The 23501-nt window shown below is 41.1% G+C and overlaps 1 protein-coding gene across 3 annotated transcripts in view; it reads left to right on the top strand.

Annotated features, from left to right (window-relative positions):
• LOC133109704 (contactin-4-like) overlaps positions 1–23501 on the top strand; it is a 156060-nt gene that overhangs the window by 70338 nt on the left and 62221 nt on the right. For all 3 annotated transcript variants that reach the window (XM_061219202.1, XM_061219201.1, XM_061219203.1), the window contains exon 5: positions 7355–7450. In XM_061219202.1, coding sequence (XP_061075186.1) covers positions 7355–7450 — 96 coding nt within the window. The remainder of the gene's footprint in view (positions 1–7354; positions 7451–23501) is intronic.

Genomic DNA, 23501 nt, shown 5'->3' with positions numbered 1-23501 from the left:
GGTAAATTTGTTTTCAGAATTTATTCTAACTGATACTGCAACACATTTGTAGTTGTTCTGTTTGTTCCTACTTACAGTATACATGTATTCATATAGTTCCATAGAGGCACACCTTTCTCTTCTATGCTGATCTGCTTTGAACTAATCCATTATATCATTCATTATTTCACTGTCTTATATCCCAGAGGAAACAACGTCTCCAGTTTTTATACAAATTATGTGTAACTTCTGTAAATATCACAGTCTCAAAGTAAGTGTGTATTCTCTCTCTCTCTCTCTCTCTCTCTCTCTCTCTCACACGTGCACACCCCCCCTCCCCCCCCCCCTCACACACACACACACACTTTTATTACCCACAAACCCATAAAACCAGCACTCCACATGTGGCTTTTTGTAGCTTTTGTGAAGTTCAGTTACTGCCTTCTGTTCTTTGAAACTGAAAGAATTGCTGCTCTTGCGGTTTCTGTGGCCAGGTGTAAGCTTTTTAACTGCTGGCATATTTAAACTTGAAGGACAGAGGAGTTACGGTAGTCCCACGTCCCATCCCAAATAAAACAGGCACATAATTCTTCCAGCTGTTGTGTACCTCTTAGGAAAGCCACCAGTGTACAGCACGTATCCACGCCTAATGAATTGCAAATAGCTGCTAGGTATATTTGCTGAAACATATTTCATGGTGAGGGACATTAATGCTTATATGATTGATTTTCTCATCCATTGTATTCTGTCTAGTTTAATCTTTTGATGAGCTGAAATGAGGTGATATAAGGCTTCCTACATTCCATGTTCTTTGACTTTACCGACAGAGCTTTATCTCATTTTGTGAATTTTTCTGTTTATATTAGTCTGCTGTACTGTATACTCTAAATCTATTGCATTATTGCATTGTGGTCCCAGCGTTCGGTTTATGCAATTGCTAGAGGGGTGTGGAATAATGGAAGGTGTATTACTATCAGAATAGGGCTTGTAGTACCCATCAATTTGCCAGTGTGTGCACTTTTGCTATGACCATTTTTATCATTCTTCTATGTCCATAGTTAAAGGGTCATTTTGGCAGATATATGGATTATTTCCTGGAATATACATTATTTTGTTATTATTATTATTATTATTATTATTGTTGTTGTTATTGTCGTTTCAAATGTGTTTTCATATAAAAGTACTATCAAAGTACACACAATTATTGACAGACAATCAGAGTGCAGTATGTAGCAAGCATCTATTTCCTGCAGTTAATAAAAAAGAGAGAAAACTAGTGCAACCAAGAAGTTGACGTGTCAGAAAGCACTGTCAGAAATTTGTTCACTAATACAAACTAATACAAACAAATGCAGCTATATATCGTTCTGTATATACATTTTCATCTTTAGCATGCAGATAGAACTGCGGATAAAACAACATTTTAAGCTCAGAGACTCTGGAACATTCCATCCTTAGGGATTCACTTCAGACTGCAGAACAACAAAAGCCAAGAAAGTGTTTCCTGGTTTTGGAACAAGGCACCAAGGGTTTACGCAATCTAGAAAATTTCCAAATATCATTGGAGCTCTGTACATAGAGCTGTTTAGTTCAGACAAATGTTGAGAGCACCCACACAGACCTTTAAACTCGGATAGAACAGATGCAAAATAGCTGCGTATCCTCTTATGAAATGTGATACAATAGCATGTTAAATCACATATTCTCTTACAATTAAACGATTATTATGAAAACCCACTGTTTTAAGAAATAAGAAACCAAAGTAAATGCACTGTCCAGAAGATGCCCATTAGAGTCGTTAATCAAACATTCACATTGGCTACATAGCTAGCTGTTATTTTGTCATTTCAGTGGTACTACATAGTCTTTATGGAGCTTTCTCATGCTGATTAATCTTGTAGGGTTCTAAAAAAAAGTCACATTGGGCCCAATTATTTAATGTAGTCTTTCAGATACTTGAATATTGATATATATACTACTTGTATAAGTACACTACTTATGCACTACTCTGTCATCTGAGCAATCCTGAAGTTCAGTAGCTTTCCTTTGAAATCTCATTTATTGAATCTCATAAACTGAAACTTGCTCCCTTGGCTCCACTCTGGCATAATATAGCCGCCATTAAAGCATTGTAATATACGAATGTTATTTATTTAACCTGTCCATCATTAATAGCACCAGTCTTAAGATTTCATTTACAGCAGTCCCACGTCTCAGAAAACCCATGCTATTATGTGCGAGCCTGCATCACTGCCAGGGACATAGAGCGTCCGCTTACGGTGCTGGCTTGTAAAACTAAAGGCAAGGCAAACATATGGCTGTTTCCCAAGTGAAAAACAGTTTGACGTTTACTTTTACATCTTGATCCTAAATCAAACCGACATGAAATCCCTCAATTGTAAATGCACTAAAAACGGTATTTAAGCTGCATGTATTATTTATTCTTTTTTTGTTGGCGTTTTATTATTGTTTCTCTGCCTATTATGTATGCGTTGGTATGGTGTTTCTGAGTGGCTGAAACTATCAATGGGCTGTATTTTCAGTCTTTCTGTATTTTTGATAATTTTCTCTTGAAAGGGTAATGTAGAATCTGCCACCCAGTCGTCCTTTTACAGCGTAAGATGACTCCGAGAGCATATCCGTGATTAAGTCCAGTGGGCCGAGGTAATGAATCACTTGTCTTTGTATTGGGACAGTTTATATGAGTTATGGTAATGTGCAGTGGCATTTACAGTGCTCATATTGCAGGGGTGATGGTGTGCTAAGGTGAACATGGATCACTATAAGTACAGAAATATCATGTTTACCATAATGGATGTTAATGGGTACAATATCACATTAAATCAACTCTGACTAGAATTAGTGGGATTTTTATAGGATTCTTTGTGAAACCGCATATGTACTTTCATTGGGATGGGGGAGGGGGTTCTGTTCAGTGTCATATATTAACTAACATCTAAATTAAGCAAATATTTAATGTATTGCATTCTTAACATTGAATGATATTAATTTATATACTGGGCACCATTCTGAAGTGATCCTCGAGAATTAATTATATCCTGTCTACATAAAGTTAATACTTAGTATATAGCCAGCTACGAAATACAGTTCCTTATATATTAGGTGCACGTTCTCAGAACAGATTAAACCAAACTTGTATTTTTCAAAATAAAGACAAGCCACTAATGACCATACAGAGTGCTTGGTTTGCTTAAATTAATGTTGTTTATTGTTTTCTATTTTGTTTGTATTGAAGTACTCTTTATCTTACTAAATGTATTAACGTCAAGAATGATTAACCATTCAGAGACACAAAATTGACAGGGTTTGAACTGGCACCAGTTGCTGATATGGATGTATGCTTCTTATATTCCCAGGCCGTGCGTCAAAATAATATTGTATTGTATTCCTGCAAGCAAAATCTTAAATAATGCAAATGAGTCAAGATAAAGTATAATTTTCTCTTACATTTCTCTGAATGTTTTTTCCTTGATTTAGGTATTCGCTGACAGTTCACAAACAAATCATTATTTATGACATATAGCTTTATTTATTATTCTTTTTATTGATCTTACCTTTTCTTTCATACTGTTTCCAGTCTCCATCAATATGTGTCCTTGTCCTTGTTTTAAAGAATGGCTATGGAGGGGTTTCCACTGAGATTGGGCCACTCTCTCGGCAAAGTGGGCCTGGTGCGCTTACTTGGAAGTCCCATCTGCTTTTATCTGTAGCGCAGAAACCCAAAATGATTCCAAAATACCTTTTTGTTTTTAATTAATTCAGCACCTTAGATGTGCGATGCTTTTGTCCACTTTGTTCTTCGGGCTCTGGCTCCGTTCAGCCTTTTATCTGATATCCTGTCCCCCCCGGTTTTGATGAAAGTGGGTTCGGTGCCACTCAAAAACTCTTTGTTGCCATTCCACCGGCAACAAGATTGGACCCTCTAGACTAGAGAGCCCACCTGAGAGAGAGCCCACGAGCTCAGGACATTTGCAAGTCATTGATTCAGACCGTGCTGCAATCAAAACGGGCTGTGGAGCACGCCAGACCACTCCACTGGAAGAGCGGCGGAGGGGTACAAAAGAGCCACAGTCCTCAGAAGCCCTGTTATTTTCAGCTACAAGCACCCATTTTGTGTGTTACGCCGGCGACTGAAAACTTTTCCTTTATTTTTGTAAGGCGTAATAAAAATCTATTTCCAAACCACCGGTTGATACAGTACCTCATCAAAAGTATTGAGAAAATGGAACTAAAATCAAGTGCCTCTTAAATGAGTTAAAGTATAGCACTTCTATTAAATATAATGAACATTAAATGAATCCAATAAATATAAGCCAGGTTATTCAAATTTTCATGGGACGACTGTATCCACTGTATTACGGTGTATTTCTGGGAGGTAGAAGAAGAAAAAACTATAAAAATGAATTATCCGCAATGGCAGTAGAATAAGTCCTACATGTTTTATTATCAGAGGTGTAAAATACCAGGTTCAGAAAGTAAAAGTCCTCCACAGTATTTTATTCTGACCACCTGGATTTGCTAAATAGCATAATTCTACAGCCAGGAGGCGGAACTAATTAGTAAAATCCGCTGGGTGAGTTGATCGGTGTAAGAAACATATGGCAGGACTTTTACTTTCTGAACCTTGGACTACACCTCTGTTTACTATTTAGTTTTAGAGATCCCTGAAGAAAAGGTTTCATTGCTGAGGTATATGCACATAAATGGGCTCTCAATTGCTGAATCACATTTTTTCCCCTAATAGTGCTAAAGAGTTTAAAATTGCTATTAGCAAAAGTGTGTTTCAGGGTTAAAGAGAGATTTATGTTTTAAGAAATAATTAAAGCCTACCCCTTAATAGACTTGTCGCATCGCCAATATGACATTTATTAGCTGACCTTATAGTACTCTTCATAAATCAGTGAGCCTGGTAATTTTCCATTTAAATCCATTCCTGAAGCAGAACTAATCAGCAATCTTGTTTCAAAGGGAGGCTGGCCTTAGTGCTGCAGATTTAGCATCGATTTGCCCTGAAAGAAAAGCTTTATGCCTGCTACCCTGCTTGAGGTGACATAACAGTATGGACTGTATTACAGGGCGAGGTTAATTACGGTTAATTAACCAAATTGGTGAAAACATGTGCATTTTAAATGCATGGTCTCATTTTCTATGCCAGGGGTGTTCAATCTTATCCAAAACGGGCCGGTGTAGGTTTTTGTACTGGCCCAGCTCAAAGACACCCGATTGTACCTATTAAGGTCTTTACTGAAGACTCTGATTATTGAATTAGTTAAATCAGACACTATAATCCTTAATCCATCAAATAAGATTGGGGGCCCCTGCTCCATACTGATGTCATCGGTCTTCCTGTTTCTCTTTATTCAGCAAAAGATGCCAACCCTTCAGGAAAAACCATACTGTCCTTCTACATGGCGTCTTGTCATGTTCGTGCTGCCCATCTAGCCTGCAAGACATCATTTTTACTGACCGGGACAGAACAAAAGAGTACTGTACCTGCACCTAAAAAAATATATATACACTTCATGGCTTTATGACAACATCACCCCTAATAGTAATATTGCCAAACAAAGAAATGGAATTCTCTTTGAAGAAATATCAAGAAAGATGAGAGAGTGAAGCGACACTCCACTCCACGTTATTTTGTTTTCCCTTTTCATTTCTCAAAATGTTACACACAGCTTCAGATTCCACTCAAAACTAATTTATCTGTTTACAGTCCTTTCTCTTTTCATCTCAAAGGCCGGCTATTATTTCTCATTCGAACACAAGTTTTCTGGCTGTAGTCGGGGCTTTGAGCACTTTCTGATTGGAATGTATTTATTCCAGTCCCTCTCCTCTGAGACTCTTTTGAAAGCTCATCTGCGAAGTCTATTGCATATTCAAAATTACCTCTACAGGAATGCACAACTGAAATGTAGCAGAGGGGGGATATGGGAAACTGTACCATCTTGTTATTGTTTCCCATCAATGGTCAAACATAAATTAGTTTCAATAAAAAGGTAATTTGGATTTCTAAACCATTTTGGAATTGCTTTGTAATGCCTTTGCAGGTGATAGCGATGAAAAAAAAACGCACAGATGAGGCCTGATAACCGCTGGAGCCATTAAAGTCGGTCATGTGTGACTTACACTTAAAAAACCCTTTTCTGCGTACTGGAAGGGCTCTCGACTGAAAAAAGCCTCCGCTGTTTCTCTCTCAATGCTCTTTGCTAATAGTATGTTTAATCCAATATGGCATCTCCATCTCAATCACCCTAAATTGTTATATAGAAAGGTTCATTTTCTTATTTTCCTAGCAGTCAGACAGTGTTTAATCATAGAATTGTGGATTCTTATTTAAGCTTAAGTGGACTTCAGGATAAAGCTAGTAATTACCAGACTGATTTCGGATCTGACAAAGTAAAAGATTTTCATTTCTTCATCTGGTGAATTTAAATATGTCAGAAATCATCTCTGATTCAGACAATCTTTGGAGAGTGTGATAGCACTCAGATATTATGTAAATCATTTCACCGCACATTTGAAATAATAATAACAGCAATAAATCAATTCATAAATATAATGCATTCTTGAAAATAGTATGCTCTGACAGTGATTAGCATAATACCAATTTGTTGCTATGGGGACATGTGATTAGTCATTATATTCTGTTATCTAATAGAATTATCTCTACATAAGATCCTATTCCATTCAAAGCCAGAGAGGAGAGAGAGAGAGGGAGAGAGAGAGAGAGAGAGAGTATGCGTATTGATCGAGGGATCATTAAAATGAATGCGTATAGCATGATCCAACATTACATCTTACTTAGGGATTTTTAAACCACATCCTTGAGGACTGCAGCGGGAGACTGTGTGGCGACAGCAATTCATTTGTGATGTTTGAAGTGCTTAGATCATAAAAATATGTGTTCATGTGTGGTCCTGATGAATCAGGTTTTTTTGCATTTATTGAAATAGACATGTTGAGCATTTGCTGTATTTAAATATACATTGTATGTTTTTACTGGATATCTTTAGTACAGTATGTCAATAAAACATGCTGAACTGTAGCTATTCAAATACAATTAATAAAGTGGCACAGAAAAATAGGGATTAAAATGCTAGTATTGGGTCAAAAATGTTTTATGTAGTTTTGTTGGTCATTTTATGTTGTCAAATAGCCATTTTCTTCAAACACACAGCTTGGTAAGTTCAAAATGAAATTGTGCTTGTGTTGAAAATGAAGCCCTATAGTGTATTGACGATCATAGTCAAGGACAAAGTCGACTGAATCCAGGCCTATTGTTTACATTCCAGCCTAAGTAGAAATGTCATAGGTCTCACTAGGATATTTTCTTTCTCGCCTTTTCCCCCAGTCCTGCAGAACTTCAAGACGCACAGAAGAAGCTCAGTGCTGGTCCGTGAAGGACAGGGAGTGGTGCTGTTGTGTGGACCCCCGTCCCATTCCGGAGGTGAGATGGGGATTTAAGCTGCTGTTTGTGCTGCTGTTTGCTTCACTCTGCAAAACGCTTTGGAATATGCCTCTATGACAGAACCACCAGTGTCAAACAGGGAGTTGGTGCGTAGACAGAAGAATTGTTTTCCCCCTGAATTCATATGAAAGCTTGTCTAGCAGGGAAATGTCTTTTCAGCTGAATGGATGCAGTGACAGATAGCTGGTGAGCATTCTGCTGACTCTCCACACATACAGATTTATAAGGCATTTTCTCAGGTCTTTGAAATCATATACACTATGTTGTCTTGTCTCTTCTCCCTTTTTACATCCCTGGGTCATTTCACACCTCCATCCCAAAGGCCTGTTCACAAGCCCGGGCTTGTCTCGCTCCTGAGACGTGCTGGTGTTTGTGTCTCTACTCATCTGCTTGTCATTCACCGTAGATGTTACCAATAGCAACCACCTTCATTTGCCAGCTCCTTTGGGGTCAGATTAGTTCTGTGATCCACCTCGTACGGGTTTAAGCCATCCGTCGTCGCTAACAACACGGGGCTTGTGAGTGAGGGAGCCCTATTTTCTTCTCCACCGCCACTGGTAGCTACTGTAGCAGCTGCGTTTGGAGGGCTGATACGTTATTCTCTACAAGCTACTTTCAGGGTGTCGATGTTTTCTTTCTAGCTGATTTAGGGCGTTTGATGTGTTCTTCTTTCAGCAACTTTTAGGGTGTCGATGTATTCTTCATATCTACCAGCTGATTTAGGGGGTTTGATTTATTCTTCTCTGCCAACTTCATTTGGGGGTTTACGATTTTCTATACTGTACTGTAGCTCATTTTGACTACCTTTTGGTGCTGCTGTATCCTTGGACATTATCATCTTTGCAAGGGATGTATCTATGCCTCCTCTGCCTCCTAATGTATTTCACTGGCTTTTTCCACATTTTCTGTCCCAATTCTGAACAAAGCACAAATCTTAGACAGCCACAATAATTCTCAAACTCCACGGCCATTACAGGATCGTGTTGGCAAGTCCACCCTCCTCTGGAGCATGGTCACCGGCTGCTTCTTTACATATCCCTGCACACTGGCCAAGCTTGCACAGACATGAGTCGGAGGAAGAGACATTCAGTACACATTATTTAGAAAGCAGACCGCCGGCATGCAAGTGATCAGAGGGGGTCACTTAGAGAGCATTGTGATGCAAATTCCTGAACTGAACAGAATCCTTCCTAAATCCTTGCCAATTTTGTGTAACCCTGCAGAGCTACTGTCCACAGTCAGTACTATATGGTTGGGATTAGATCCGGGACTATGTGGACCCTCCACACACTATAACAGTGCTTTAAATGAAGGATCCACCCGAGAGGAGTTTGGGGTCAATGCTCCACTATATGCTCAATATGGAAGCCGCTCGTCTCCATCCCACACTTTCAGCCACGTGCTGCCTCTGCCTCTTTCCCTAATTGAAGCCATTGCCCCCCAATTTCAGCCATTTTCTTACCCCAGATATCGACTCCTTTGGGGGTCCTTGCTCATTCCCATCCAGCTCCTGTAGGGGGTCGTGCCATTCCAGTTCCATCCTGCTAGCTCCTGAGATATCGCACTAATAGAGTCCACACACTGTTGGAGGGGGCTGGCTAATTGACTAATTACCCTGCATCAGCTCCTGCGGTCGAGATGTATTTTTTTTTCCACTAGCTTTGCTAGATTGAGTGATTGATTATTCTTCTGCACTCATTGAGGGCAGGGCCGTTCTCGTCCATCAGCTCCCGCAGTGGGTTGAGACTTTTTCCTCCAGCGTCTTTCATAGGGGGGTTGATCACTTCTTGTCAGCTTCCTTCTGTTGGGAGCTACTTATTTTAACGTGCTAATTTGATTGCGCGCATTAATTAACTTTTCAACATGTGCTGTCGCAGCCTTTTGTGGTGTTGTCAGTCTAAGCCTTTGACAAATTTAGATTTTCTTTACAGCACAATGTGTTGTTAATATTGTTTTGGATCTTCAAAAGTGCTTTGTCTTTGCAAATGTGTTTATTGCATCACACTGAATATTCAGGAGATGTGTACCCTTGCACTCTTTAAAGGAGTCTAAATCCTGGCAGGCTTAAAATGGTAATGGTTCAGTTAATTTCTAACTGTCCTTTTAAGGGTTTTTCAGATTTCTTTTTATTTTCCTGTTTTGTAAACTGTGCTCTCTTTTTGGCTCTATGTGGAGGCTGTTGCAAATTCCAATAAACAAATTCACTGGAGAAGGGGCGAAAACAAAATGAGAAGTCTGATTTTATATGAGGGAGTGTTCAAACAGCTCTCAGGTGGCAAGTTGAGCAGTATTACCTTGTCGAAAAGGCATTTCAGTTTTAAGCCATGGCTGTGTACTAAGGGGTATTACATTTTGTATCGTTTTTAAAATGGTGTTTCTCTTTTTTATTAGTTGTTCAGTCTGAATTATAGGCACTCAGTGCACACTTTATTAGTTAGACCTGTACACCAGCTTGTTAATGCAAATATTTAATCAGCCAATCATGTGGCAGCAACTAAATGCATAAAAGCATGCAGACATGGTTCAGCTGCTCAGACCAAATGTCAGAATGCCGTGGAATGATTGTTGGTGCCAGACAGGGTAGTTTGAGTATCTCAGAAACTGCTGATCTCCTAGGATTTTCACACCCAACAGTCTAGAGCTTGCATAGAATGGTGCAAAAAAACACCTTGTTAATGTTAATTCATATTAATTCATATGGTATATAACTGTTTGATGGTATATATCTGCGTTTGACAGTTTCAAACAAAATCTCTACAGCCAAGAGAAATGTTCACACATTAGTGCCAGCACTTCTTGCTTACTTAGCGGTAGCTTTGTGTTGGAAAAGCAACGCTTATCATGCAGTGCGAGGAGCCGACACACACTGTCAGTCAAAGCTGGCTGCTTCTTTCCAAAACCGCCCCGCGCCACTTCCAGCGTGCTCCCCGGAAGCACAACCCAAAAGCCTCCATGAAAGCCAGCATGGAAAATGATGACAGTGCTGGGATGATGCATGTGGTGTTGCATTTCTTCCTCTTTCATGTTTTGCAGCCATTCTGTATATGAGTACACATACTTTCATTTTAAATGTTTTTTTTTTTATTTTGCTGCAATGGTTCGCTCTCATTGTTTTCCTAAATCATCCTCAGAGTTACGTGACCCACTTGGAAAATGTATTCTTGGGCTAATACTGGGAGACAGTGTAATTCAGGGTAATTCATCCGTTTTCAATAGAGTAAGTAGAGTAAGTAATTTAAGTAATCCGAGACAGTTAAAATATGTTATATATTTTTAATGAAATGGAATTCCAGAGCGAAGCAGTGAAAAATGTGCATATCCTACCAATGGGAATATGAGACACATCTACAGTGCTGCAACACAATTACATCTGTAGGAAGTGGAGAAATAATAATTTCCTGTTGGCAGGCATCCTGCTTCAGATTATCAATTTCCTCATGATTGAGTTTTCTAAGTGAACACTGCAAGGCAGTCATTAATGAAATGTATATATTTCATACACCAAACGCGATCTCTATTAGGATCTTGATTTTCAGTGGTTTGAAAGAATTGTGCGAGTAAACGAGGGCATTTCAACAGAAGGTGGATTTTTAATTACAAGATGATCCTCTGAGTTAACATCTCAAATCCAAATGAGCAGGAGTTCTCCCTAAATTGACGTGTTTTTGTCAATCTTGTGATCCCTCTGGGCTGCCACGTGTGTCTCAGTAGGTGATTCCTTCCCTTTGTACATAATTGCATGTAATGACTGTTTATTTACTGACACCTGTTTTGCCATATTCGGCTTAGTTGTAGTTGCTTTCTGTTTTTTCTGCTGGGAACAGTAAAGCAGAGCAGGCTTACATTCGCCAGAGGGAAATTAGTAATCAACATGACTCGGAACAATATGTGGTGTGTACTCTGCCTCGGCGTGAGGATTGCCCATGAAAGCTTGGCAGGCTTCTGGCATGTCCAATGCAAGTGTCACATTTTCCACATTTCTTATAATTCGCATATCGGGACGGTGAAATGAAAACGCTCTCGATTATTGCGGATGTTTTTTTTTTCAGAATCTGAAGGGGCCTCTGAAAATGTATTCCTCTTCATTTTAAGAGTGTGAGAGTGTCTCAAAATTGATGGAATTTCTTTTAAAAGGAGTTGCCTAATCTGCAAAGAGATGGGCTTATTCCGAGCTCAGTGACTTTAGTAATGTTCAAAGCTAACACCCGTCAAAGTGCAAGGGAGACAATCCCTCTTTGTTCTGGTAGATTTGAATGCGTGCAGTGCCCAGAACACCAGGAGCAGGGAAAAGCACCATTTTGTATTGCTATCATCTGTGCTGTTCCCTAGGTCTGTTTAGGTTAATAAATCAAATACCTGCAGGATGCAGGGTCAGGATGCATCCAGCTAATATATGACCAGTAATGACCAGAGGATTTTAAAACATGCATATGATAGCCACACCACCTGCATTATTATTATATGCAATCATTTAAAAACATTATGTTTTCACATTTTCACTTAATATTTTTAGCCAGTGAAGTGGATCATTTAAGTACATTAAGATTTTTACTCAGTGGTCACTTTATTAGGTAATGTATCAGTGCTCCGCCAATCAGTGAATTGCCTGCATCACTGCAACTCAATAGATAAAGCAAGCAGACATATTGTTGTTCCTCAAAAATGGGAAAGATGTGTGATCTAAGTGACTGTGACCGTGGTATGAGTATTGGTGCAAGATGGGATGGTTCCAGCATCTCAGAAACAGCTGCTGTCCTGAGATTTTCACGCACTACTGTCTCTAGAGTTTACAGAGTATGGTGTGATAAACAGAAAAGATCCAGTGAGCAGCAGTTTTCTTGGTGAGAACACCTTGCTAAAGAGGGAGGTCAGGAAAAAATGGGCGGACCCAAGGTGGACTCGTTCAACCTAACAGAAATGCCACAAATATTGTTTACAACAGTGGTGTGCAGAAAGGTATCTCTAGATGCACAACACGACAAAGCTTGAAGCGGATGGGCTACAGTAGCAGAACGCCATGCAGTGTTCAACTCCTGTCAGCTAAGAACAGAAAGATAAGGCTACAGTGGACTTGTGCTTACAAAATCAAGACAATTTAAGTTTGGAGAAACGTTGCCAGGTCTGACAAGTCCTGCTGACAACTTTCTGCTGCCACAGGCAGAATTTGGCATAAACAATATGAATCCATGGCTCCATCCTGCCTTTTGTCATCAGTGCAGGCTGCTGGTGGTGTAATGGTGTGGGAAATGTTTTCTTGGCAGACACACATGAGGCCCTTTATACTAATTGAGCATCATTTGAATGCCCCAGCATACCTTAGCCTTGTTGCTGAGCATGTGTAGCCATTTATGGCTTCAGTCTACCCTTTTCTAAATGGACCCTACTGAAAAAAGCTATCAGCACTAACTGGTTGACCAGCTCATACCCAGCTGGAACCAGCTCGTTGGTGGTTGACAAGTCCAGATCAACTCCCAGCTTGACATGGTTTAACTGGTTGACCATTTCAGACCAGCTCCCAACCTGGTACGGCTCAAGCTGTTTTGTAACCTACCTGCTCAGATAAGCTACCAGCACTAGCTGCTTGACGAGCTCATGCCCAGCTCGACCAGCTTAATGACCTGCTTGGCCATGCAGGTTGACCAGCTCATACCCAGCTAGACCAGCTTAGTGATCAGCTTGGCCATGCTGGTTGATCTAGCTGGCATAGCTGGATTTTACAGCAGGGGATACGTCCAGCAGGATAATGCCCCATGTCATGAAGCATGCATCATCTCAAGCTAATTCCACAAACATGACAGTGTCTCTGCTCCAATGGCCTGCACAGGCCTCAGATAGTAAGCCAATAGATGGGCTAAATGCGAGGTTTGCAGCATGAATGTATGGCCAAAAAATCAGCAGGAATTAGGTGATGCTATTGAGTCAGCATGGACCAAAATCTCTAATGAATGTTTCCAGTGCTTTGTTCAATCCATGCCACAAAGAATGCACGCTGTTCAGGACTACGCAGTACTAGATAGGTGTACCTCATATATTATAATACTAGTATCATACTCTTATTTGTGCTTCATATTCAAGAATACATTATTTTTTAGGATTCAAATTTTTAAAAGTATGTTGGTATTTATTTAAGGTCAGAAATTGTTAATACTTGGTGTGTCAACCTTTCACCTCGATTACTGCCTTCACTCTGCTTGGCATTGATTCCACTAGCTTATGCAACACCTCGTCCTCCATTTCATCCCAGCACTTTATCAACACCTCCCATAGATCATCTTCTGAAGTTACTTGATGTTTGGCCTTTTCCCTCTTCAACTGCTCCCACAGATGTTCGATCGGGTTCAGGTCTGGCGACTGTGGTGGGAATGCCATCCTAATAAGCTCCCCTTGTTCCCAATAATGTATATATGCAATAATACACAGGAAGGAGTGACTTACCGTGAGATATTGTCACTGCTGTGTCACATTCGCAGGTACGAGGCTGAAGGCCTTATCGTGAGATAATGTCACTCCTTTCAATGTCTCTCAGCCAATCACATTGAAAGATCGGAGCTAACTGTTATATAATCTTGAGTGAGAAGTGTAATTGGAGTATCATAATTGCATTATTCCTTGTTGCATAGGACTGGACTGTACCAAGTGTATGGAGTTGTTAAAAACATCTGTTGAAGTTAATGTCTTTGTATAAAATGCATCAAAGCTTTGACTGAAATCTGCTGTCTGGTTTTCTTGATCATATGGAAAAAAACCACCAGACATGGTCTGTCCTTCATTTCAATAGGAAAGGGAGGTTAGGACTCTTGCTCAGGCACACTCCGACACACCCAGGGCAGGATCAAACCGGCAACCCTCCGACTGCCAGATGATTGCTCCTGTTTGTGTGTGTGAGAGCGAGAGAGAGAGATGTTAGGTGGAAAGGAGAGTAATCTTATTCTGTAGGTTACAGCAAAGTAACGGATGCTGTTAATAATCCAGTCCAGTTCGTATCCCATGTGTGCATGATGGTACAGGCATTAAGCCCGTCGAACAGTTCTGTTGCAGTACTCGTAAGAGAGATGTAAGGCTATGTTCCCCTTTGCCGCAGAGTTTGTCAACATGTCATATTTTGAGCTGCTCGAAGCATTTGTTTGTTTTTATCGTTTTTATCGTGTTGCTCTCTTTCTGGCATTAGAGCAGGAGAATAACCTTCTGGCTCCTCCTTTCAAATGAAAGAAATAGAATAAGAAAAGTTGTTAAAAAAAATACCACATTCAGGAAACACCTCAGAAATGTGTTGAAATGCGAATAGCATTCTTAAATCATAATTAATGCACGATAGCTGAGAAACCACACACACACACACACACATTGCTCAGTGTGCAGTATACTGTAAGTGAGTAAGTGAGTTGCGCGAATAGGAAAACGTTCAACACTAATTAGTAGAAGCCGGCGCGTGTTGGGCTGGAACTGCACAAACCCCCTCCGTCTCCCGCCTCCCTGTCGCAGGCCTGGCGCTAGACGGTGAGCGGCGGTGACAAGCTTTGACGCTGATCCGCAGTGCCACACCAGACACCGACTTCATGAGGCCGGGCTTGATTAAATAGCGCGCCCGCTCGTGGGAAGCGGCACATCAAATGAAGCCGCTGCGTATGCGTATTCATTACCTTATGTTCGCAGCCGTAACCGATGGGCTACAGCCTCGGGGACCCTCGCCCCGCCGTATATCCCCCGGCCCTGCCAGAGTGTCCGTCTGGGGACACATAATGCATAGCCGACAGCTGGCCGAGGGCCCCCTTTGTCGCTTAGCGCCCGCGCAGAGGCACTCCAACACGCCGGATCGAGCCGTATATAATCTACGGGCCGCGGGAGGAGGGAGAACAGCCATCGGTTTTGCTTAGCTGGATGAACTGAGAAAAAGACCACCGTAAGTAAAGAGACAGCAGGGGGAAGACATCTGCATCAGCGGGGCTGTTTTTTTTTCCCGTGCACCTTGCACCAGTAGTGCATGACTTGCTGTTACTAAAACAATGGTGCTAGCGTGTACGGGGGTGGGGTGATGGTTTTGTTTATTTGTTTGTTTTCTGCTGAATCACAGTGAGTGCCATAAATCATGGGACAAAGACATTTTTTCTAGATTTGGCTCTGCACTCTGCTATTTTATATTTGTAATGAAATACTTTGCATGCGGTTAAAGTTGGGATTTTCAGTGTTTATTTTTATACGTTTTGGTTTCACCATGTACAATTTAGAGCACTTTTTATACATATCCCCATTTCAGGTTGCCAAAATATTTGGGACAAATGGCTTTGCAGGTGTTTCTTATTCGTCAGGTACAATGCAGTCTGTAAGTATTTGGCAGTAGTACAACTTATGTTCTTTCGGCTCTCCATTGAAATTAAATCTAAGGATAAAGTGCAGAGTGTCACCTTTAATTTGAGGGTATATACATCTATACTAGGTGACACTTTTACTGTACATCTCTTTGTATGCATAGCCCCCCCCCCCCCCCCCCCATTTTACGTGACAGAAATTCAGTTCTTACTGATTAGTTATGTGTATTCAATCGCTTCCTTGGAGCAGGTATAAGAGAACTTTCCGTTTCTAGTCTTGGTTCTAGGATTTTAATCAGAACCAGCAGGCTGTTATTGGTTTTTGTCAACATGAGGACCAGGGTTGTGCCAATTCAATTCAATTTCTGAGGCTGAGAAATAAGACATAGACATACAGTAGGCCAAACATCGGAACCAAAAGAAACTCATTTTTATTTTTATTTTAGTTTGATGTTGATATTTTGTTTATTACATTCATTTATTCCAAAAAGAGAGATTGTAGCAAATTATTGCATTAATCATCAAACACTGTTTAAATGTAGTCTATCCATCATTTGTGCCAGTACTGTAGCTATCATTGTATCTACAGTCAATTAAAATGAAAAGATTGTTCAGTTCTATTTGTTTATTGTCATTCTTCTCATTAGAGCTGGGTGTTAGAAAAATCACTAAATAGCTGATGGTACCCCAGGGACCGCAATGCAAGAACAGCAATAAACAATTAAAAATTGAAATAAATAGAGGAATTAAAATCATAAGAAGGCAATTGAACAATAAATGCAAATGATGCCTTTATTCTTGATTCTGGGTTTAAATTAAAGTTAAATTGGACAGCGTATGATTGCCAAAAAACGTTGATTGGCTTTTGAATAGGCTATGGACATGCACACATCGCATGGGAAAAGGGCAGAAATTCACAATGGACACGGTCTGAGCAAGCGGGTGGTGAAGGGCACAAATGGCTAGTCTGACCGGAAATTTTCAGTGAGCTGCACCGAAATGGCACACACGACTCCATTTTGACTCACCACCCCCAGCAGAGGCTCTCCTGCGACTTCAGCGTGCATCGACATTACCAAAGTGCTCAGGCACAGCTATATCCATGACGAAACTACCACAAGGGCGACAGCTCACACCACACTGTGCTGACCGGAAAATAGAGCCTGCAATGCTGGGCTGAAACACATTTTAAAATTATAATACAATTATAATATTTTAACTACAAAATATTTGTATTGTGATGCAAGTTAGCCCAGGAGCGAAGCCTGTTCAATGATATGATTGCCTTGCCAATTACTTGGATGCCTCGCCATTACCTCGACTCAGCGTGACCTTTCGGTGTAGCGAACCTTTATACACTTTTAATTTTACAATTCATTTTCATTTTCCAAAATATGGTGTCACATGCATTCATGTAATTCAGTAATAAATTAAAAGAAATGCACATTGGACTGGCGAAGTGGACTAATGCAACATTTAACAACAATCAACAGTGGGTGGTGAAGGACTTGAAATGTACAAGTGTAACTCAGCAGTGTGATTGCTACAAACACAAAATGTCTGCAAATGAGCAGTGCGCTCTACTGTGCTCTTGTGTTTGAGGGCTTCGCAGCGCTGCTTCGTGGAGGAAAAGCATTGTGGTCACAGAAAGTGCAACACCTGGTGCTGTTTCTCCCTCTGTATTCAACCCCCCCCCTCCCCCCCCAGTCTCTCTCCTCTCTCCGTGTCACTGGGGGGTTTACATTCCTCTCTGTTGGACTGCAGCCACACGTCATATCCCTAGGCTCGCTGCCCCAGCACACAAACACTCCCTGTGATGACAGTGGGATTTCAGTCCTCGAGGAATAACATGTCAGCTGCACAGGAAGGAAAAATAAGGACAGAAAAAAACAACAGGAGCCAGTATTCACAGCCAGGCTCCGGCGACTCAGGCCCCCAATCTTATTCAGCTTGCTGAAAGATAACCGCCCACAGATCTCTGAACAGCGTCCCTCTACACATTTCATTTTCTTTTCTTTTTCTTTTCTTTTTTAGTATTTTATCTAATATTTTTAAGTCATTTTTCTTCTTTAACTGGAGTATGTTTACTTTTTCGGGTTCTCCGCTAGACCGCCAGCGATCCCCTGTCTGATGTTTGGGTGCAGCGAGCTCTAAATGTATAATCAAATGCCCGGAGTGATTTAGATAATATCATTGCGCTTATTTTAATTGTTTTCTGTAATGAGTAGTTGGATTTAATAAGCATGATTCATAGGCCCAGCTGACTGGTGCACTGCAGCTCTAATCAAGCAGTATAGCCAATGTTGCATACACTCAGTGATCACTTTATTAGGTAGACCTGCACGGCAGCTTGTTACTGCAAATATTTAATCAGCCAATTGTGTGGCAACAACTAAATGCATAAAAGCATGCAGATGTGGTCAAGAGGTTCAGCTGTTTTTCAGACTAAATGTCAGAATGGGGAAGAATTGTGATCCAGGTGACTTTGCCTGTGGAATGATTGTTGGTGCCAGACAGGGGGGTTTGAGTATCTCAGAAACTGCTGATCTTCTGGGATTTTCACACACAACAGTCTCTTGAGTTTGCAGAGATTGTGAAAAAAAAAAAACATCCAGTGAGCAGCAATTCTGCGAGAAAAAATGCCTTGTTAATGTGAGAAGTCAGAGGAGAAAGGCCAGACTGGTCAAAGCTGACAGGAAGGTGACCGCAATGTGAATAACCACACATTACAGCAGTGGTATGCAGAAGAGCATCTCTGAACACACAACCTGTAAGTGGATAAGCTACAGCAGCAGAAGACCAATAAGTAAAAAGACTGATGAATACCTAATAAAGTGCTCACTGAGTGTGTATATAGCATATGTACTGCTGGCCCTACTCCTTTTGTGTAAATAAAGACTTAATAATATTAATTTCAAATATGTCATATTTAGATGTGTTATACTCAGGTGCTAGTTAAAGGCATGATCACACATAGTATACTCAGTTTTTTGGTTTAAATTTTTTTCAGGTTGGGGGTAGTGTTTTGTTTCGCCTGAATGTGCATAGTGCATTTGAAATCAGTGTTGGCTGAGTCCAGACTGTGACTCGTGAACATGGGTGAGTTTGCTCAATTGTACCGGCAGTGTGATGTTTAGGTGTTGTTTAGATATGGGTTGTATGAGTGGGGATGAGGGATCTCTGCAATTACATGGTGCCAAGAGCATTGGCAGGGGTGTTGAAAGGCCCTGTGATCTCATCATCATTTTTTAATAGTTATTCATAAAGAACAAATGCTATGATATTAAGCCTATTTTATTGAGCGGAGATAGATGTTAAATTAGTTTTCTTTTTCCAAGAAAAGAAAGAAAGTTAATACAATGCCCGTTGCAGAAGCCATGTTTATTACCATTTCCATTTTAACCAATAGGTGGTGTGACCATTTAGAACATTTACTATCTGTCAGAGGTGAACTTGAAATGAACATCCATACAGGATGGAGACAGTGTCCCAGACACCCTTTAGAACAAAGCATAGCTGTTATTTTTCTAATTATATGTATTTTGAAAAAAGTATGCTATTTGTATCCTGTCGCTTGATGGAACATTTCTACTGCAAGAAAAAAATGGTGATCACACCACATGCCGTCTGTCCACAAATCGTACTCTGGCACTAAAATTAAGCGATAGTGATATCAAAGGAACACAGTATTAAAAGGAGCAGCAGAACTGGTCAATAGCCATGTTTATTAATGATTGGAATGAGGCCTCTGTGCCAGATATAGACCGTTTAAATCTTGAATCAGACTTTGCCTGCCATTATCTTATCTACAACAGATGGGTGATTGATCCACACCTTTAAATACATAGGATCTGAAGAGGGATAGGAGGATTTCCCAGGTCACATTGAGATGGGTATTGAACAGGTAAACGGACTGGAGCCTCAATGTTTTGTGCACGGTAATTCATTAAGAATTAAAGCTCAGAAGTGACTACAACCATCATTCAGCCCCTTAAAAAGGACAAGGGCAAAAATAATAATCTACGATTGAAAATCATACAAAATAACATGTTTAGTTACAAGGAGAACATTTATTTGTAATATTTTTCTGCAAGGTCATGATTCTGATGTGACTATTATGTGCAGCATATGTATCACAGAGATTGGAATGTTACTGTAGGGGAAACGGGTACTTCAAAATGGCATGCAACATGCCAGATAAGTTTATTCTCTAAAGATAACTGTGCATTATTATACCCAGGATAATTTTTTCCACTCAGAGCAGTCAGTGTTTCATTGCCATGACTTGAGTTCTGTGCAATTGGTGTGGGCATAAATCAGCGTTCCTCGGCCAAACACAGATTGAATCCAGTTTGGGAATTAGACAAGGACCCAATGGCATTTATTAGCCACACATTGGCTATTATTACCACATTTGTTTTATATTCATCTCCGGTTTTACATTCAAGGGGTAGAAAGTGGTGTCACATCAAACATAACAGCGTTGCATCAGCTTCTCTTTTTAAAACGCTTCGACACTTTTATTTGCCAGTGCATCCCATTGCGATTAGGAATATATATTTCCAGGGAGGACCCTGCCAAGAGGGCAGCAGAGGTTTAAAAGCATGTTCCATCTCAGAGATAATAAAATGTATTGTCCTTATTGTTCTGCTGTCACAACGGATTCTTTTGAAAAAGCATCTCAGCTTCGCCAGGCTCCGTTTTAACAACACCTGCGTTTGCCAAAAAATCCCACCCCTTCCATGCCGGTCTCCTCTGAAGTACCTCCAAGGAGAACCGGTAAAACAGGGGGGAAACGAGCGCGGATCCGCTTATTTCCGTTCATTATTTTATGATTAATAGGCCGTTGTTGCAGAAACAATAAGAGGGGATGGAACAGGGGAGAGGGGGTAGAGTAATTAGAGTCCTAATGAAGCGATCCTGGGCTTTAATCACACTGAGCTGCTCAGCTCTGCTCTACTGCTGGGGCCCCGAGTGTGCTGCAGTACGGTACAGTACCGTACCTGCTCCTTGCAGCTGACTGAAGACCGGGGCCCGTCACGGTCCGCCACGTCATGTACCGTCAATGTCACGTACTGCCAACGTCACCTCAAACCGCACAACCCGCTCTGAAGTCAGCTGTCGCTTCGCCTTTTGACGCGCAGCTGGAGGAGTGCGTTATGTCGCTTTGTGTACATTTTACCTTCCGTGCTTTTAATTGAGAGTGTTTATTTTAGCTCAATGGCGGTAAAATAGGCCTGTACAATACGTTACATGTGGTGCTTTTTCAGGGGGGGTGGGAGTGCAGAGCTTTGTAATGAGGTCATAATTCTGACTGTGCCTGGGATGTAAGCGTATGTGTGTGTGGTGTGTTGTGTGTGTGTGCCTGTGTGTGTGTGTGTGTGTGTGTGTTGCTCCCTGGGCGTTGCAGTAGAGAATCAAATTGTTCCGTCCCTCTAGGTCCTTTAGTCGCTTCAGATCAGAGATGCATCTGAAGTTGAAAAGCTGTCACTTCCACTCTTGCTCAGAGTGCAGCGCATTAATGGCTGCCTGCGTGTGTCCCCCATGTTGGTCTTTGTATCGCTCAATTACTGTGTTTAGTTCAGGACCTAATGCGAGTGGCCTGCATCCTCTAATGGAACGAGGCCTTTTAGGTGTACTCAAGAACAAAATCACTTCTTCTCCTGTGCATCCGCCCAGAACAGAGACAGATACAGCACATTTTTCATTTCTTTCTTTCTTTGTCTTTTTTTTTTCACCGCAGGCTTTAAGAACGCAGAGCATGTACATCACGTCTGGTATCTTAAAGTAACCGAAGGAAGAGAGCTCTCAAAGCCAAATATAGACTTCCCTCTTGAATTGAGAAAGTGCTGTAACAATATAAACTGCGCTGTCTTACACAATTCCAGTGTCGGTGCCTCTCTGGAGGGGTTGTTCAGAGACGCGGGGCATGGGGCGACTGCTGGTCAAAGACTGCTGTTGACAGGTTTTGGCCCACCTGCTGATAGGCTGGACTAAAGAAAACATTATTTTACCTTGCTGGAGGCCGGACTGTACCATCCTGCTCTCAGCAGTGGAGACTGAACTGTTATCGTGTTCTCAGTGATAGACCCTGGACTGTACCATCCTGCTCTCAGCATTGGAGACTGAACTGTTATCATGCGCTCAGTGATAGAGGCTGGACTGTACCATCCTGCTCTCAGCAATGGAGACTGAAGTCTGTTATCGTGTTCTCAGTGATAGAGGCTGGACTGTACCATTCTGCTCTCAACAATGGAGACTGAACTGTTATCATGCGCTCAGTGATAGAGGCTGGACGTTACCTTCCTGCTCTCAGCAATGGAGACTGACCTATGTTATCATGCTCTCAGTTGTACTGTAGAGGCTGGACTGTACCATCCTGCTCTCAGCAATGGAGACTGAAGTTTGTTATTGTGCTCTCAGTTATAGAGGATGGACTGTACCATCCAGCATTCAGTGAGACTGGACCCCTTCCTACACAATCATCTTTGATAATGCAAACACTACAAGGAAGATATTGTCATATGAATATCCTCACATGGTACAAATTGGACCTTGAATGTACACATCTTTTGGATGAAAGGTAGATTTGCTTTGGAGTCCAAGCTGACCGAGATGGCATTGTTTGCAGCAGGGGGGCACTGTGATTGCAAGTCCCCATATCTGCAGAGTAACATTGCACTGAGGTTGACAGTGCATCAAGTGCTGCAGCCTCTTCTGGATGAATGCCCCAGGTCTCTCACTATGTGATGGATGCCTAGATAATGAATCCTTGGTACTTCCCTCTGCTTCAACAAGGTCTTCCAAATTAGAATTAATCCGACGTTTCATTTTATGTAATAATTTGCCGCACCGCTTTTTATTAGAGTGTAGTCTTTGTATGCAGTGAACTTTGCATTACCTTGAGCAAGCCATCACAATCAATCTTTCATTTATCTAGCTCTTCGGGGCATTTTATTGCCTTCTGGTTCATCTCCTCCAGCGAGCAAAATGTATAATGGCACTTCCACTGCCTATGTCGGGGGATGATTATATTTTGAACAAAACAATTAGTAACCTTTTTGTTCTTTTTTTTGTTTATCATTCTCAGCATGCTCAGACGATCCCGTTTTCGAACGCCTTAATTAAAAATGCATACTGTTGTTGGAATAGGCTTTACATGTATTATTAATGCCAGATGATCAGGCAGCTGTGTCAATATTAATATTCATAGAAAGCAATGACATTGATAATGTGAGATAAAGATGCGTGGGCTTGCCTCGCCAAGAAAGTGTATCCGTTTAATTTATCTGAATGTAGGCCAGCTTGTAGTTCCATTTGCATTGACTGGCTGATACTTTGTTCTCCCTCAGTGAAGACTTGTGTGCCTATAATGTGCACCTTTGCCATGACTGTTATTCATTTCCATTTGAATATGTATGGGCCTTAAAACAGTGACGCTAGCGTAACATCTTTAGAGGCTTTGCCTGGGGGCTCAGACAGCAGAAAGCAGTGCCATCCCACTGAGTGTAGATATTAATCACATTAGGAACCATGAACAAAGCCAAGAGGCTTGTTTTAATTGTTGGCTGTGAACACTGACAGTAATAGGCACATTAGGAATGCTTGTGTAAGCGGTTTAAATAATTTGTCATTAAGCTCTGAATATACACTTGTATCAGTCAGAACCGTTGGCAATGATAACGACAATAAAGGGAGACTGACAGCAAACTGGCACCAGCACA

Source organism: Conger conger, chromosome 14 (assembly GCF_963514075.1).
Source record: "Conger conger chromosome 14, fConCon1.1, whole genome shotgun sequence".
Classification (NCBI taxonomy): Eukaryota; Metazoa; Chordata; class Actinopteri; order Anguilliformes; family Congridae; genus Conger; species Conger conger.
The sequence above is the reverse complement of the archived record's forward strand: the minus strand, read 5'-3'. Positions and strand labels throughout refer to the sequence as shown.